The sequence below is a fragment of the Condylura cristata genome, unplaced genomic scaffold (genome assembly GCF_000260355.1).
Source record: "Condylura cristata isolate star-nosed mole 26May11 unplaced genomic scaffold, ConCri1.0 scaffold00031, whole genome shotgun sequence".
NCBI classification, from domain to species: Eukaryota; Metazoa; Chordata; class Mammalia; order Eulipotyphla; family Talpidae; genus Condylura; species Condylura cristata.
The window spans coordinates 11115110-11132917 of record NW_004567132.1 but is presented as its reverse complement, the minus strand read 5'-3'; the positions used below and the strand labels follow the sequence as shown (position 1 = coordinate 11132917).

General features: G+C 41.3%; 1 protein-coding gene across 2 annotated transcripts in view; it reads right to left on the bottom strand.

Annotated features, from left to right (window-relative positions):
• The window catches only part of MEIS1 (Meis homeobox 1), a 130951-nt gene that overhangs the window by 85688 nt on the left and 27455 nt on the right, over positions 1–17808 (bottom strand). For both annotated transcript variants that reach the window (XM_004691462.2, XM_004691463.2), the window contains exon 7: positions 17157–17268. In XM_004691462.2, the coding sequence (XP_004691519.1) occupies positions 17157–17268 (112 nt within the window). The remainder of the gene's footprint in view (positions 1–17156; positions 17269–17808) is intronic.

The window sequence follows — 17808 nt, the reverse complement described above, 5'->3', positions numbered from 1 at the left end:
GATGAGAGTAAGGAGAAGACTCAAGGTACCAGGCTTGAAAATCAAGCCAAAACCCCCCCACCCCCCACCCTTATACCCTGTCTTCTCTGCTCCCCCTCTCCCTGCCCCCCAACCCCCATGCTCCAGCTGCACAGATCACAAGCTGAGAAACGGCAGCGTCATTGCTGTCATTGTGCTCCTCTGAAATAGGAACCTGGATTAGCTCTGGCTGGCTGAAGCTCAAGCCAGATAAGTCCAGTGCAGTACTGATAGGCAGCGGGAAGGAATTTGAGGAAGTGACAAGAAATGCCACGTCATCCACCATAAAGAAAGTGTTCCCACAAAGTGGCCTGGGAGGCAGCTACACAGCAACTGGTGTTCAGAAAAATGCAGATAAACGCAGAAGTCTTTCCTAGCAGCAGTCTAGAAAGCAGCCGCAAAAAATTCATGTCCTTGCCACATCCTTCAGCGACTAGGAGGAGGAATGAGAACACTCCCCTCCACATCCCCCCTCCCCTAGCTCAGGGGAGCCTGGGCTGGACTCTGTGCCTTCTGCTGCAGGGGACAGGGGCACCCAGATCAGCAGAGCTGACTCTGCTCATGTCTCCTGTGTTAACCAGAGAATCCCCAGTAATCCTGAGGATGTATTTTTTTTTAACAAAAATTCCAGGTTACAGTTCCTGTAGCAAGGAAGGGTCTGTGCCATGTCAAAAATAAACTCTTCCTAATTTCATTCAGCAAGTAATGGACATCATCATAATCTGCAATGGCACCTGCCACCGCAAAGATTTCCACTGTTCTTCACACAAGTTTCACAGAAAAGTAGAAGTCAGCAAGCAGTTATGCACCAACAAAATTCACAAGCAAAGAAACGGGGCCTCAGAAAGTCAGAAAAGGTAGAACACGTCTAAGCTGTCATCGTTGCTTTTTTAAAGCATGAATTTGCTATTGGTTATATGTGATCTGGCTTTCTTACTTATATTTTAAATAGGTAATATTTACATATTTAAAATATTTTTTATTTTAAAATTTCATTCAGTGAACCTGTCCTCACAAAAATGTTCCCAAATGTTGTCACATGGCTTCACAGGAAAATAAAGAAAACATTCTGGACTATTAAGTAATACCAGTGACCACTTAAAGGGCACAGTGGGTGAAATCTTAGCTTGTCTCTCTTTCAGATAAATCCCATAGCCCAGTGTTCTAAGCCTCTCTGTAAGAAATTCTGGCTTAGATTCTGCAGTCTCAAATTGTCCTGTGACTTCTATCCAGAGAGAAATCTCAGAGTTTTCCAAAAGGACATGTTTGTCAGCAGACTAGGTTTGCACCGTAGGTAGTCAGGGAAATGTTTTAATAGAGTACATTTTTACTCAGGATTCTCTGAGAACACACCAAATAGGAAATGATTAGAATTGCATTTACTTACTCTCACATATTAGCATTAAATTATTAGTTGTATTAGTGGCTTACATTTACATTAAACTTGCAAATTATATAGACCCTTATTTCCATTCTATGAGCATCTCAATTTTTTTCCCTGCATGCATATCTAATCATTTGCTTACCTCTTATCACTCCAGGAGAGAACCTACAGTTCTTAATTCCATGGATTTCCACAGGGCAAGAATCTAGGACACCATTTATGCACAGAAATCAATTCAGCCATCACTACACTATGCATCAAAATATTTTAAGAGCAAAAGTTGAAGCCAGTGGCATTGCGCCAAAGCACCTCTCCTCAAAGGGAAAACGCAGTGGGACTTTTAAGAGCAAATAGGACAGGTTGCCAAGGAGTCACGCCTCACCGAGAAGTGAGGGCTCCTAAATGGTCCAGAGTTATTTGGTTCAAATCTGGAATTAAGACTTTGTGTCCAAAGAAAAGTGCTGACTGCCACATTTCCCTGGTCACACACTTTTGTAGTGTTCCATGTAAGTGATCACCAGGTAAATTTCTCTCTTGCCACCAAGGAAGTCACATGCTAACAACAGTCTTATGTTTTTAATTAGAATCTGAAAGAATATATTGGCAGCATAAGCCTATTCCATTTTTACAAGATCTGCATCTCTGAACACAATATTATGTTAACATGATAGTTTCAAAAGAATTCATATTACCAACTATCATAAATCATAGAAACATCATTGGCTTTTTCTAAAATTATATTCAATCTGCTGACTACACCATTCACAAGTTATAACAATCTATGCAAATGTCTATTAAAGCCATAAAAAGTCACCCCCCCCATCCTTTTCCCACAGCCAAATACAGGTGAACTAGGAAAATCTGGCAAAGGGTATACATGTCTGTTGTCATTTCCCACAGCAAATAGGGTGCTTTCCTCTGGGAATAAAGCATTTCCCTTAAACTACTGTTTATAACCCTTATCAGTTCAACAGCAATAGAGTCATCAAGTCCAATATCTTGTGGAAAAAAAGTCAAGGTCAACAAGTACTTGCATTTTTGTTTATCTTTAGCTGCAATTGCTACCGACATCCAACTGGGTAATAAACATGAGGTCTGTCGAATGTTCCCAACAAACAGGTGTTCCAAAAGCTATCTCAGAACAAGACCATTCCCAGGTAGTCAAACAATCCTGTTATAACAATTATGGGTCGAGGACACTTATTTATACATGCAAACATCAGTCATCTCTGAATGAAGATTGCCACAGCATTCCCACCGCTGGGTAATAGGGGCGAGGAAATACAAGAGGGTCTGTGCTCGAATCACTCGCCGACACCACGTGTGTGCTCCCATGAGCAGAGTACCAGCCAAAGGAACGGCTTTGTCCCCTTATCTTTTCTACTTAAAGGCAATTCTGTGTAGCTCGCGACAGCCATGTCCTTACTATGCCAGCCAGGTTCCTGAACGCAGTTGCCTCTCTCTGCCTGAAAACCAATTCTACGGTTATGTGTGTGTGTCTGTTTGGAATTGTTGCATTATTCCTTTAAGCCAGCATGGTTGCTACATTAGAAAAGACTTCATTTTAACTTGAAAAGTGCTAGGATTTGTTCAGCATGTTTAATTCTAAAGAGTCAGATAGATATTTGGAATCAAGGCCACATAGTTCTTCCCAATCCATCATGAAACTCACTGATATCAACAAGAGTTAGGCATTTGGATCCAAGCAGCACATGGCTCCCTGCCATATTTGACTTACAGATTAAAAATAGAATCTGTTCCAGCTGCAAGTAAGACACGTTAAACCCACGGCTTCCATCTGAAATATGAAAATTAAATCTAAGGACTATGGCTACTATCAAAGGTGATGATTCTGACCCATAAAATGCAAATCTCTGCTGGCACTTCATTTATGAAAAATGAGTCTAAGGAACAATCTTTGGGCATGAAAGTAATGCTTACTTCTTGCGATGTGGCATTTATTAACATTCCATCATTTAGCAGAGCAATTAATGTTTTCCAAAGCTGACTCCTTTCCTATCAAAAGCATCAGGACATCTGGAATCGAAGTAAAGAACAATCCTTCTAAAAATATACAAACCCACATCCTGGAGAAAAAAGTGAAAACTAAAAGTCAAAAAAAAAAAATGTAGATGCACAAAATGAAGTCCACAATTTTAAGAACAACTTTCAGTGTAGACATACTAAATACCAGATAATGGTGTTTTAGTCAAATAAGTGCTATTTCAGCATAAAATTTACCCTTCATTCTTTAATACTCTGGCAAAATAGGGACAATAAGCTGAGTTGTATCCACAGGAGCAAGAACATACTGCTGTCAATTCTGTAGCCTATCAAGTCTCTGGCAGGTAATTTAAAGATTCCACATTAAAGGGAAAATGCCCATCTTGGAAAGCAGAAAGGCGGAAGCACACCAGGGTTAGAATCCACTGGGCATCCATGAATGAAGGCCCATGGAACAAAACATGTACTCCACAAATACTCAGGAAATGTTCATCACTCAGTTGTCAAGCAAAGAGGGAAGTCACCTCATTTTCAGAGCAGTAAACTGATGAAATGAGTCACCAAATTCCCATGATAGCTTGACTGGCCTCTTCCTTTCTCCCCAGCTCTGACCTCCATAGAACCTAAGCCTTGTCTGAGGGACAGCAGGTGGCAGAGAGAGAGAGTAGTCACCCTCAGGAAAGAGTGGAAAAGTGTCAACTCTCCCCAGACAGAGTGTGGGGGAAAAGGCATAATTACCAATGACCAACTATATTTCCTCATAGCTAAAGAGGTGAAGCTACACTTAGGAAGCCAATGAGTGTACTGGAAGGACCTGTGGTCTCTAGCAGTTAGCATCCCTTACTTTCTGGATCCCACCATGCCACACATGCGGTCAGTCTCTCAGTCTAGGTGAATCTCTTCCTCAAAAGTTCTTCTCTCCTGCCTCTGTCTCAGGCCAAGTTCTCAACACACTGGCCACAGTTGTGTCCTGAATCCATCCTATCTTCACTCAGAAGTGACCACAGCACAAATGGGACATTTTCAGACTGCCTCCAAAACAAACTCCCATCTCCCAAGGATAATCTTCTTGATTCTCCTGCTACAACCTGGTCTCCCCTCAGATTCACCCTCCCCCTGCCACTGCTCATGCCAAGGCACACATGTAGCTTCCAAAATGTGATTTCTCTTTATTTTGTATCTTTACATAAGCCAATTTCTTTGCATCACATGCCCTTGTATTTTTTTCACCATCTGTCCCAAGTTTCCATGACACACTCACCCCTTGGGGGAGCTAAATGGAAGGATTAGAGAGGGGAAAAAAAAACAAAAAACATTTTTTTTTCTAAGGCCAAGTCTGGAGATTGGGGCATAATGGTTGCATGGAGTGCAATGTGGAGAGGGACCCACATCAGAGCCCCGCTCAGGCTCCATGAGAAATAGTGGGAGGACTGATTAAGGATGTCTCTGAAGGACAGGGGCAGAGATGGCACCTCTGTCGGGATGGCTGTATCTTTGCCAGCATGAGAGGTACCACCCTCCACTTCCAGGTCACCTGTACCCAGTCAACCACAGATGTGACCTGGTGGCTCAATGAGCACAGCAATCTGAAGCCATCTGCAGCCACTGTAGCACAAGTTTGGTTCCCAGTCAGGGAGGTGACCACGTGGGGCAGCAGACCTCTCCTGACCTACCCACTGCTCCCCTCAGCAGTATATTTCAGTAGATCTGCCTGCTCTGCTCCCAACTGTCTCTGGAGACTCCTCTCCCCACCCCAACCCCACTGCACTTCTGGCCTATACCCCAGTTTTTGTATGCATGAATAAATAAACCTTTAAATAAAAAAGATGGACCTGCCACACGGTAACTGCCTGCCCTTCCACCCAGCTGTCAGCTTCTGGATTCCAGGGAAGGTCTCTTTCTTTCTCATTCCTCACATCTAGCACCAGGCTGGTACAAAGCAGACATTCAATTAATACTCACTATAGTGAATGCCCATTTCTGTCTTCAGCTCTTCTACTTTTAGGAGTCTTATACTTAACCTGCTCGAAATTCACAATACCAAGCAAACTTTTTGTTTGCAGTAAGTTTATTCCTTTCACATAAGAGGATGTTCTTGGTGCTGGTATGTGATAAACCGAATGTTCATAGCACACCATCTCCTCCAGTTTAGATAGGATGAAATCATATTCCCTCAGAAACTTTTCTTTGAAAGATGATGGCACCTGAATATTACCACCTGGCCTGCCAGCTCCATCCTTCACGTTTCAGTTTTAACCATCACTTATCTGAATTTCTCTGGCTTCACTAACCCGGTTTTAGGGAACAGCAACCTGGGCACCCTTATTTGTATTGTCAGCCTCAGACAAAGGGAGAAAAGACTGTACAGTGGATCAGACCCACCACAGAATGGTTAGAAGGAGGAGACAGAATAGTGAGGAAATAACTCATGGCATCATGCAATAATCAGCATGTCAGCTCATATTAGGACAGACTATTGTCTTTTTCAACCATAGAAATGGAGACTCATTTAGACAGCAAGAAATCAGAGTAAGAATGAGCTGAATGTGACTGCAGGCATCACAAATCCAACAATAAAATATCTATCGCACACCTATTATATTTGCAGCATTTGCTAGAAGCCATCACAAATGCTGGAGGGCCCAACGCCCATTTGAGGGTGTCAGTGTGTACCATTTCACCATGCCCTCTGTATGAGCAAGCATTTAGCAGCAAGCTCACTCAGGTCTTATGCCATCAGGCTTCTGAGCAGCTTCCATGGAAGCTATAACTCTCATAACTAGTTATACCTCAATCTCTGTTTGGGCTGCTAGGAAGTTCAGAGTCAAACTAATTGCCTTCTTCTAGCAGTAGCAATAGGTGAGACTATCATTTCAATTTTTCTACTATTTTGAATGGCCTTTTATTTATTTTCCTTTCATTCTAATTTCTTCATGTAATTCTTTTTCTCCTATTATGGATTATAGTGTTGTTAATTCCTTAAATCCTTTTTTAGAATGAAGGGGAGAAGTGATCACTGCATTTGAAAATTAAGATAAGTCCTGGGCCCTCCCTGGTGACACAGCAGGTGAAAGCACAGCACTAAGAAGCTAAAGCCACTTCCGCATGAGTTCGATCCCCGCCTGCCCCGGAGGTGATCCACATGGCGCGGCAGACCTCTCCTGACCCGCCTGCTGCTCCCCTCAGCAGTGTACTTCGTTGATCTGCCTGTTCTGCTCCCTACTCCCTCTCTGGTGAATCCTCTCACCCTCCACTTCTCTGGCCTGTACCCCAGTTCTGTATGGATAAATACATCTTTAAAAAAAAAAAAAGTAAGAGTGTTGAGGCTGACCTGTCCAGCATTCATAGGCGCATCTAATAGGGTCACTCAAGGAAAGAGTCAAACTAAAGCATGACATTTTTAAAGAGAGAGCCCTGCTCACATGCTAATAATCTGGCAACAAGCCTATTGGCAAACATTCTGCATTCACTCTTCAATTCCCCCTTTCTTAAAAATACATGATTTCGATTTTGCTTTTTTCCACCCCTCATGTATCTGAAGCCATCTTGGAGGGCTACAGAAGAAGGAGGGTGGAAATTTGAGACAGTAGCTTGAAAATACATGCTTTTGAAGAAAATTTAAGATTTTCTAGGTAAGGTCAAGTTCTCTTTTTCTCCTAATATGGAAATAAGTATAAGGAAGTTCTGTGTCTTGCAATCTTAGGAAATGTGATGAGTTACCTCTAGGAGGGAACGCATATGGGTTGATATTGGTAAATGGGGGAAAGCCAAAGCTAATTGTACTAATCATACAGAATGCTTTTAGGTTAAGTAATTATGGAAAATTATCTGCAAGACTGAACTAATCCACTAAGTCAGACACTTGAGCAAAACCCAACTTACCAACTACACTTCTGGGACCAATCAATGTAAGAGGTAGACAACACCTACCTCTTTTTAAGGAAAATGCTTGGCATAAATTTACTGTTTGGGTTAGTTTTTGCTAGGCTAACGGCCAAAACCTCTACCTCTACTATCCTTAATTAGTGCTAGCATTCACAGGGGAGAGAGAAAGTCAGGAGCAGAGCTAAATATCAGATCCAGTGACTAGGATCACTACTGTTGCTGAGAGCAACAAAAGACCTAAGAGAATTCTCCCGGGATAGCACAGCTTCCCTTGACACAGGATCCAATCTCAGCACTCACCCTCACCTCCTATCCTAAAGCCCCTCAAAAAATACAAAATGTCTGCTGCCAGTCTCTACCCATCCTCTATTGGAAGCTCATTCAAGACCTGAGGATGGCATCTGGCGGACAAGTAGACAGAACAGGCAACCAAACTGTGAAATGCCACCCACTGAGTCTGTCCTTACGTGCCCCTGTCAGAAAGCATCTCTGGGAGTCAGGACAGGTGAAACCTCAGTGTCTACTTATCTCTGTCAAAACTGACAGAGATTGCCATGTAAGATTAGCCATCTGGCACCCAGAAGAAATCAGTTCTGAGGGTATACAGCGTAATCAGAATCCGAAAGCATGAGAGGATTCCCAGTCCTCTTTAATAAATAATTATTCATCAGTGGCCATGTGCCCATAACTATGCTGAAAGACACAGAAATCACAGTCCCTTCCCAGGGAGCATAACAGGGCAGCTGACCCCTGAATGGCACATTTCTATGTATGAGAAAGGTTAAGACACAGGAAACCATGACAACACGGAAGAGAGGTGCTTCCTCCAGTCTGAGGGTGTCAGAATACTTAGTGCAGATGACATAAATTAAGTTTAGAAGTTTTTGGCCTGGTCTACATAGGCCCTCCCCCACCACACCAAAGAGATCCGTAGTTAGAATTCAAAGATCCACGTAATTGGGAAAGGGTAGAAAATACATTTTATTCTCATTAATTTCTAACTGCAGTGAGCATTTCTTTCAAATATGGGTCTGAGTATATAACAAATGATGGAACTAGTAACTGGATCTGTGACTCTGTCACCAAAGGAAATCATACAACACAATATAGGTGTTACCAATAGCTTCAAACAGCATTTATATTCATCACTATTTCAAACACAAACAGAATTAATAAAAAAAACTTAAATAACAATCATAAAAATGTGATGCATATTTAACAAAGTATTTACATCACTATGTTGCAACTTGGTTTTTAAAAAATATTTCAATGACTGAATTTCAATACAATAACTTTCCCTTGTTATCTTATGTGCAGTATCTTATTTCATGCATTAATCTGACAAGGTGTCCATCTACTTCACCAGACTGCGAAGGGTTTTCCTCTCCCCCAAAATGTCAAGGTCCCTGAGGGGATGAGCATGAGTCCCCAACAAGTGACTTCCGGAAGAAAAAGCAGTCATAATCTTTCTGGTTCTGACACGAAGGTCCTGGGTGGCCACAAGGCTGAGTCAAGTTCCCAACAGTGAGCTATGGATCAAAGCTGGGTCCCCTAGAAGTTGTATCTCCCAGGCCATCAGCTGAGCAAGATGGAGGTGGCCACAGAAAGTTAGGCCAAATCCCACCCACCCTGTGTTTCAGACAACAGCCTTGACCCCAGACTCACAATGTCTGGGTCACCAGGATCTTATGAAATAAACACACTCTTTGCTGCCTAAGACTATTCAGTACTTAGCAGATATTTCACTCACAGTTGTTTGGTGCTCTTGGTAGTACACACAAGCCCCCTGAGGCAAACATGACGACCTATTCATTTTCATAGTCTCACAGGCCACCTGCCACACAGTAAGTGCTTACTTAATCCATGTCTGATGACTCCACTAGAATGTGTAAATTTATATTTCCCCCCTTAAATATAACTCAGGATAATATTTTGGCTCATCTGCAGAAGCAATTACAACACTATACTCTTTTTAATCTCCTTGGGCTATATTAAACGGATGCTTCCCTAAAATTAACTTCCTCACTTCTGCCTTGCCAAGAATGACACCGTGTGAAGAATCCACCACCTAGCACAATGGATTCTCTCCTCATTTATTTTCGTGGGTAGAAACTGAAACACATGTTTAAACTGTGCCAGGTTGTGCGTGGTGGCCCTGGAATGCCTAAGAAGGCTGACCTGAAAAACAAGTTATTGCTCATAGTTAAAAACCCAATGCAGATAATGAGAAAGGAAAGTGAAAGAGAATATGAGAAAAGAAAGGCCTTATTTAGAAACCAAATTAAATAGTTATACATCAAGATCTGGGTTTTTAAGGCCAGATCATCATTTTTATTATTTATATCAGGCAATAAAATGCATGTTATTACTATCAGTGTAGAATATATTCTTTTATATGTGATGCAGTTTTGGAAAATACCTTACAGTTTTGGAAAGAACTAAGCATTGTAAACTACCAACTTGTGGGCCCATTGCACCAGAAAATACATTCCACTCTCAATGAAAGCTGAAGCTGTCCCACTCAGGGGAATTCTTTAATTGTAGATAGAGTAAAACCACAAAAAAATTACCTTTTTTTAAAAAAAAAGTTTTGAAACCTCTGGTGCAGAGCTAAATGATGACTTGATATAACATCATTATTCATAATATTCTTCACCACTCATTTTTTATTTAAAACTAGGATATGATTCTTGAAAGACCAATGTAATTAATTCTAAAGGAGTCACAGGATTGGTATATGGTTTCAGAAGTTCTACAAGTCACACTGGAATTGGTGTTTTAAGAAATAAGAACTGCAGGCCCTCCCTGGTGGCACAACGGGTTAAAGCACAGCAGTATGAGGTGATCGACAGCCACTGCAGCACGAGTTCAATTCCTGGCCACGGAGCTGACCCACATGGCACAGCAGACCTCTCCTTACCCATTTACTGCTCCCCTCAGCAGGGTATTTAAGTCAGTCTGCCTGTCCTATTCCCTACTCTGTCTCTGGTAAATCCTCTCAGCCTCCATATCTCTGGCCTGTACCCCAGTTCTTGTATGCATAAATAAATAAATCTTTAAAAAGAAATAAGAACTGCAACAGAATTTTGATCCACCGCACACAACAAAACCCCAATACCTGCACAGGAGACAAAGGCAAGTGTTAGCAGCAAAGTCTCCATGGCCCACTGAGTCCACTGTAGAATCGCAAACCAAAGGGGAAATGTGCCTGTGGCTTTAAGCTCCACGCTGAACAAGTACCACACCTTTTAGGTTTCAAAAATGAGAGTACAAAATTTGACCTGATATCCAGGTTATCACACATAAATAAAAATAAGCAATCAACAGAAAGTATAATAAATGGCCCTGTTGACTAATGCCCTGTCTTTTCCAATTGTGGGTCAGACCTATTCAAACCCAATCACAGGAGGATGGAATCAGTAAAGGTCAACCAAAGACAGGCTGAAACTCCAACCGTCTAGCTGACCTTCAGAGCTTGTGACAAATTGCTATCAGTCAATGTCAACTAATGACAGGAGCTCTTTGGCTAATCAATTGTTCTAAAAATGATCAAGAAAACTACTCACAGGACAGCTCATTTTCACATCAATGCCTGTGAAGTATGAAAAGCTCATTTTTTTGAGTTTTTAATAAGCTCATAAGTAAAGCAGTTACTTGGTAACAGAGGTCACCTTACAGAAAAAGAGAGAACCTCTGTCTGCCTTTTACATATTCTTTTATTACCATATTATAGTAAAAAATATGCCACGAATATGCCAGAGGGCTACATAATAAAGTAGGTAACACTTCATCCACTTTTAAGACAAATAACTTCTGTGTTAGAGGGAGATCTATTTGAGAGTAAATAATTTCAAATGCATTTTTCAGTTATTTAAGATGAAATGCAATGGCCTCAAGTTTACTAGTGATGTTGCCTAACGGTGAGAAGATGCACTATCTGTGAAACACTTACAGTCAAGTTCATGCCCCTAAATGTACTGTTACTACTTTTAGATGATGAAGGTGTTTTTCTTTGCTTTAAGAGGACCTGCTTTCATGATGCTAAAAGTCAAGCAAATGGGGAACAGAAAATGGTTACTCACATTTGATGAGTCAATAAAAGGAAAGGGGAACACAGCATGGGACATTCTTGGGAAAACAATTCTCTGTCTATCCATCTAAGGCAACATGCTTGATAAGTTAATAGTATGGGCCTTTTGATAACAGGGATCTGTGGAGTATAATAACTTCCCCTTTCTCTTTTACACCTGACTTTTCCCATCAGGAAATCATTTTCCTATTCTGCCTGCCACTGCAGGAAAAGGCCACACTTTAATTTGCAGTCCAACATTAAATGTAACTAAAGTCACACACGGCCTTCTTCTAAGGGTTGAGGCCTGTGGTCACAATTATATTTTATTTCTCCTCTCCAAAGTGTACTAGTGAAAATGCATTCTAGTGCCATTGAAGTAGAAGTCCAAGCAGAAGTCTGAAGCTTAGTAAGTGTGAACAAATACAAATAAATGGAAGGGGGGGGGGGGACAAGTATTTTTTAAACGTTTGTCTTCGTCTTCAGGATTGTGAGATTATTTATAAACATTATGTTTTTTAAATCAGTAGAAATTTTGTTTCAAGACGAAAACTGTTGCTAAACAAGCACAATTTGTGTTTTCATCTGAAAAACTGCAGATCACAGATTATACCCTAACCCTGAGTTGTGAGGGTAGTTTTTCAAATTAAAATATCTTCTGTGGCCTCAACCACTCTCAAGTTGTCCATAGGAAAGAAATAAAGGAGGGAGGGCAACACTTAAGCCCAGCCATAATTGGAAGTATGTGAAAAATGAAGTGTCAGTTTGGTCAATAAAGGGCAAAGGTCAAGGGGAATGGCAGCCCAAACTCTGTGCGAAATGTGCTCATTAAGACATCCAATCAGAGAGCGCCTTCCCACCTATCCCATTATTCATCGGACAGCTGACTGTTTCAAATGCCTGGGTTTGGGCTGTTATTACTTTTCTTCTTCATGTAAAAAGGCGAGCTGGAATATAAATCGTTGCTCAGTCATCTGGAACATAATGTGGCCCTTCCCCACCTCCCTCTCCCCTTGCTCCCCACCCCCTCTCATCCAGCCCTGCTTGCTGGCTTCCCGGGTCTCAAACAACTGCCTTGAGATTCCCTTCAATAATAAATGGAATTGCCTTCTGCCTATAGGTTGCCTGAACTCATACAAAAGCTGGCGTGGTGGGGGATGGGGCCGTGGGAGACACTGCCACTATTGATACATTATTATAAAGAAATAGCAGTGTTTTTTAATTGTTTCTCTTTAAAGAAACATGCTGTTTTGTGCTTTTTTTTTTTGTGGGAGCAAAGATACTATTGTTGATCTGAGTCTTGCCCCCAAAGAAGAGTTCATAAGTGGGTTTTAGAGTTCCAGCCATCATTAAAGTCGTTTAGACTTCAAATGTTGCACTCAGATTTCAATGTAGAAATAATACTTTTTCTTTTCCTTCACAAAAGAGGAAAATGAGATGAGCTTTAAGTAGGAAATGTTCTTCAAGAGAAATGTCCTTCCTTGTTTTCTATGCCCTATTCTCAATTCAATAAATCTTTGAATGAGTGAAATCGTATAGGCTCTTAATACATAATACAAATCAATCATATCAATCAGCCTGCTCCTCTGTAAATACCTCAATCATCATTCCACTTCGCACACAAAAATAGGTTCCCACTCTCCAGTGAGTATGACACTCTCCCCCGCCCTCCCAGAGTCTAACACTCTGCTCTACTCATGACCAAACAGATCCCAGAATAGATATGGAGAAAAAGTGGCAGAACTGAAAATCTAGAGAATACCCATCTTTCTCCCCATCCTAGTCACACCAGAATAAAGTAGTCACACTACTTTATCAAGAAGGATGTGGTTAGGATCATGAGATCTCAAGTCAGACTGATGGGCCAAGTCCTAAGTCTACCACCAAAGAGGACATGAGTTTGGGCAAGTCTCCTGGCCTTTCTGAACTTCCATGACCTCAAAGTGAGGGATGGAAATGCCTATATTGGATGACTGACAGCCCAACCTTTCTAATGTTCTTCTCTTACTTAACTACTATCACTTATTCTTCTCCCTTGACTTTCAACTAAGAAAAACGATGTACCCAAACTCAAGCGGTGGTCAGTCATAGCTGACACTGCTTAGCAATCAGAGGGGCTGAGGTACGTTGTCCCCAAGGAGTCCACACCCAGGGCGGGGACATGCCTGAATTGTTTGGTATTTTCTCACACCAAACCACACACTTCTTATAGTAGACCATCATGATAATCATAAGACAGCAGCATTAGGTAGGATCAAAACACGTGAAAGAGTCAAGTATCTACCAAGATGTAGCTCATCTCATGAGTTGCTGCTTGGGCATCCCAAGACACCCTGTGTAAAGGTAGTTCCAAAGACCAAGAGCAAGATCCTAGAGCCTCCTCCAATGTCCTTCATGTCTCACTATTTATGAGTTTTAGTTTTTTCTCTTCTGAAATGGAAAGACAGCACATAATTGGAAAGATTTAGCTCTTTCAGAAGTACTTTGAGGAAGTCAAAGAGTAGAGAAAAATCAATGTTGTAACAACAGTCACAGAATCCTTACAGACCAAATACAGATGGTAGGTCTTCCTTTAAATGCTAGTCTAAAAGAGCTTCACTTTCAAAAATTCATTTCCTGTGAGGGGTCACAAGTGCTAATTCTAAATGAAAGGCTATTATAGGAAGAGTTACCATGATAAATAATTTGAGTTAGGGGAAAGCCACACTATATAAATCATGAATGATCATTAAGTCCCTGAATAGATATACAGTTTTAGTTATTTCTTAATTACACACCTCACCTATATCCTACTTTGAATGTCTTAGATTGGATACTGTAGTTTATTAAGCTTTGGCAAAAATTTGGGTTCAACCTACTCTGTCCATTGAAATAGTCCCTAATTTGGCAAATTATCAGGCACTCAAAATCTCCAAAATACTGAAATTCTAGGAACTGTTATTATATTGTGAAATCTACCAGAACATTATAAATTTCCTGGATGACTGCCTTTATTTTATTTACTTTGAAATTCCAAAAGAACAGGACTCAATTGAGATATAGCCTGCAAGATGCCTACACTGTGCAGCAGATAAAGCTATCTAGCAGAGGACCAAAGCCTAGGGGATTTCCTTTTTTTGTACCACAGGTGCCATAATGAAGTGGTGAAAATTGAAAAGGAATGAGGAAGAAAGAAATGCAGTACAAATAATGCAGCAGAGAAAGTTTTAAAATATGTATTACTCCTGTCTGTGGGGGAAACACCTCTTTGGATATGTTCTTGACAGACTGAGTTATTTGTGTCTATTGGGTATGTATAAAGACATATTTATGGATTTATAAATCTTTTGAAGAGGGCTGTTATTTACCCAGTTGACTAAAATGGTCTCAAACTGTGTAAATAACTATTTAGGACATGCACTACGGGCCAAATGCTGGCACGGCTCTCACATCCACGCTGCCAGCAAAGGCAGGCAGGGGAAATGGGGAAAGCCACTGTGCAGTTAATCCGAAGGCAGCACAAAGACCCAGCGCCACAGGTCTCAGGAAGTAAAGAAAGGTTTAGAAGGGTCGTGCTTGGCATGGAAATGTGCGTGAGTCATTGCAGCAATGCTTGTAGGCATCAGTCTGCATTTAGCAAGGAATAAATCACACTGCCAAAAAGAAGCCAGGGTGAAGGGCAGGTAGGACTAACAGTGCAGTGTCCACCACCTGTATTACTACCTGGGGCAGGCAAGGCAGAAAACCCAGCACAGAGAGCTTGATTTCATCTTGCTGGAAATAATCAACTTTAGTTCTTGGGTGGAAAGCCAAGAGGAGGGAGTGATGAGAAGAATCTTGTGGAAGTAATCAGGAAGCTGACATTTTCAGTCTGACTCTACATAGCAACCTCAACAAATTACTCAATCCATACATACGTTACTTTCTTCATCTGTCCAATGGGGTAGACTTGCTTTACTGTCATCTAGGATTGTTTTTCAAAGGTTCAACTGAGATCATTCAAGTGAGATCATTTTTTGTGAAAATGCTTTGGGAAAGGCTACTTGATGTTATGTATCTGACCTTACATGAGAAAAGAAGAAGAAATGGAAATGGAAAACTCCAGTAATGTGGATGTAGGACTCCTGGTTATAATCAAATACATCCTTAAGTTGGCCTTGGTGAACACCAGTTGAAGGGAAAAAGAACATACAAATTCCTAGTTCCTTCTTATGATATGCCAGAGAGGAAGAACTAGGACTGGGCATTTGCCCACAGAAAACCCTTTTATGAGATTATATTTGGGAAAATTTGCAAGTTATAATCCACATTCAAGTACAACGCAGCAATTTGCAAGTCTTCAGAACAGCCGCTAAATACCTGAATACCTGCTTATTTGTGATGACATATTTTCTAAAAAGTTAAAGCAAACAAAACAGTAGGTTATAGACCCAATGTAAGAACTGTGGACTTGGGGGGTGAGGAAGAATTTAGATTCCATGTATACTTTTTTGCAAACTCATGGTGTAAGCCAAATCCTGAAAGTACAGCTTTTTATTGAAAATGCTGACATCACCTTAACTGCACGCTGTGACCAGCAACACTACACCATACACGTGCAACACGTGACAGAGGAAAGGCCCCTTAGATTTATGCTGCATATCACTTTCCAGCAAAAGTCAGAGGCCAGAGGTTACCTGTTTCTACCTCAGCTGGGAACCAGTTTACTATTCCAAGCTCCGTTTTTACTACAATTATAGTTATGCTGAAGTCAGCAACTTTTCTTTGTACAATAAAATGTCCCAAAGGCTTAAATTTCTGTGTATAGGAGTTGCCCCTTCCCCAAATAGAATACATGTGCCTAAAAAATGAACTTGCCATTTTTTTTGTTTGTTTTCAAGTTCTTCGTATTAAATGCATTGTAGGCTTTACAATTCTAGTTGGTATAGCCCAGTTAAGTTAGAAAACAAAATCCTTTTGTTGTCACAGCACTCAGTGAAACAAGGTCACAAAACCAAATTTTAAAGTATGTACTACTATGGGCTCCGAGTCAACTTCAATAAAGTCATACTTTTATCAGATACAGAATGCTCTTTTAAACGTTGGTTGCATTAACTGTGCAAAATCCACTGCAGGAGGTCTCACCCAAAGCAGCCCAAGACACCTGAACATTCATTCACCACTGCTAGTTTATGTTTAAACTTCATTTCCTGCTATAGGCCAGATATAGGGGCGAAGCACATGCGTGGAGAGTTGCACACATGCACACACCCAGGTGAGTGCTTGCAGGCTACACTGGTCTTGTTTCTTCCTAATGTCCTGGAGTCTGACTCTTCAATAAAGTCAAGCACTTAAGAGATTCAGATAAGTCAGTCCAGAAATGGCTTCAGCCCACGGTAGAAGGAAGCCCAACATGGGCTTCTGAAGTGCCCAGTGTCTTCTATGTATCTTAAGGCATTATTAACTTGGAGTGTTAGTAGGTGTTTCTTCATGATCTCTTGAAAAGCCTCTGAAGCCATCGTAATCATTTTGATTTGCATAGCAGGTATTAGTAGCATACTATTTATGCACATTCCAGCTTCTACTCTACATCTTTCATCTTGCTCTAGGTCAATTCACTGACCCTGTTTTATGGAGGTGGCCAGGGGACAGGCAGTCAGGCAGCTGAAATGCACGAAAGAAGGAAAGGGGAGGAGAGTCTAAAATAAAAGAAACTGATGCTCAAATTATAGGAGGGTTATGTTCCAGGAAAAATTGTCTAAATAGTAACTAATTAGACATGTGAGTTTTCAATCCTTAAAAAAGAAACTAGTAGCCAAATGAAACAACCTCTCCTACCTTGCTCACTGCTGTTATCCCCACTGTGTGATGTGTGGCCACCGCTGGAAGGGCCCGGCGTTCCTCCTGAGCGGGTAGATGCCGTGTCATCGTGATCTCTGTTCCAAGAGGGCTGTGGGGCACAAATCAGAAATCCAAAGAGTGGTGTCAGGTAGGATGCCATCACGGAATGACGAAGCCCTCGTCCTTGTCCCTCTCCACAGACGGCTCCACCTCAGAGCTCCGCTGGCACTTGTAAAATTTGCCAAATGTCTGTTTCTCAGCTAAACGAGTATCTACAGTTACTCTGTAAGTAATTGCATGCTTTATAAGCAAAGACAACAAAAACCCTTCCAGACAAAGGAAGAAAAAAAATGCTGCCACTTGATTGTGACTCTATTTTTTTAACATCAACAAACCCTCTGGCACCACAGTCTGCTACTCTACACTTGCGAAATGAGAGTGGGGGTCTACAGCATGGTGGTTATACGGGCCTCTGATTCATCCTAGAAGACAAACATGGCAGAGCTTTTAAGAACTCACAATTAGGCCGGGGCTCATAATAGCTAGTATGTGTCAGCTGTTTGCCTGGTGGTACATGGCAAATGGACCAGGCACCGGTACAAAAAAAGAAATGAGAAGAACAATGGATTCACATGGACTGTGTACACTC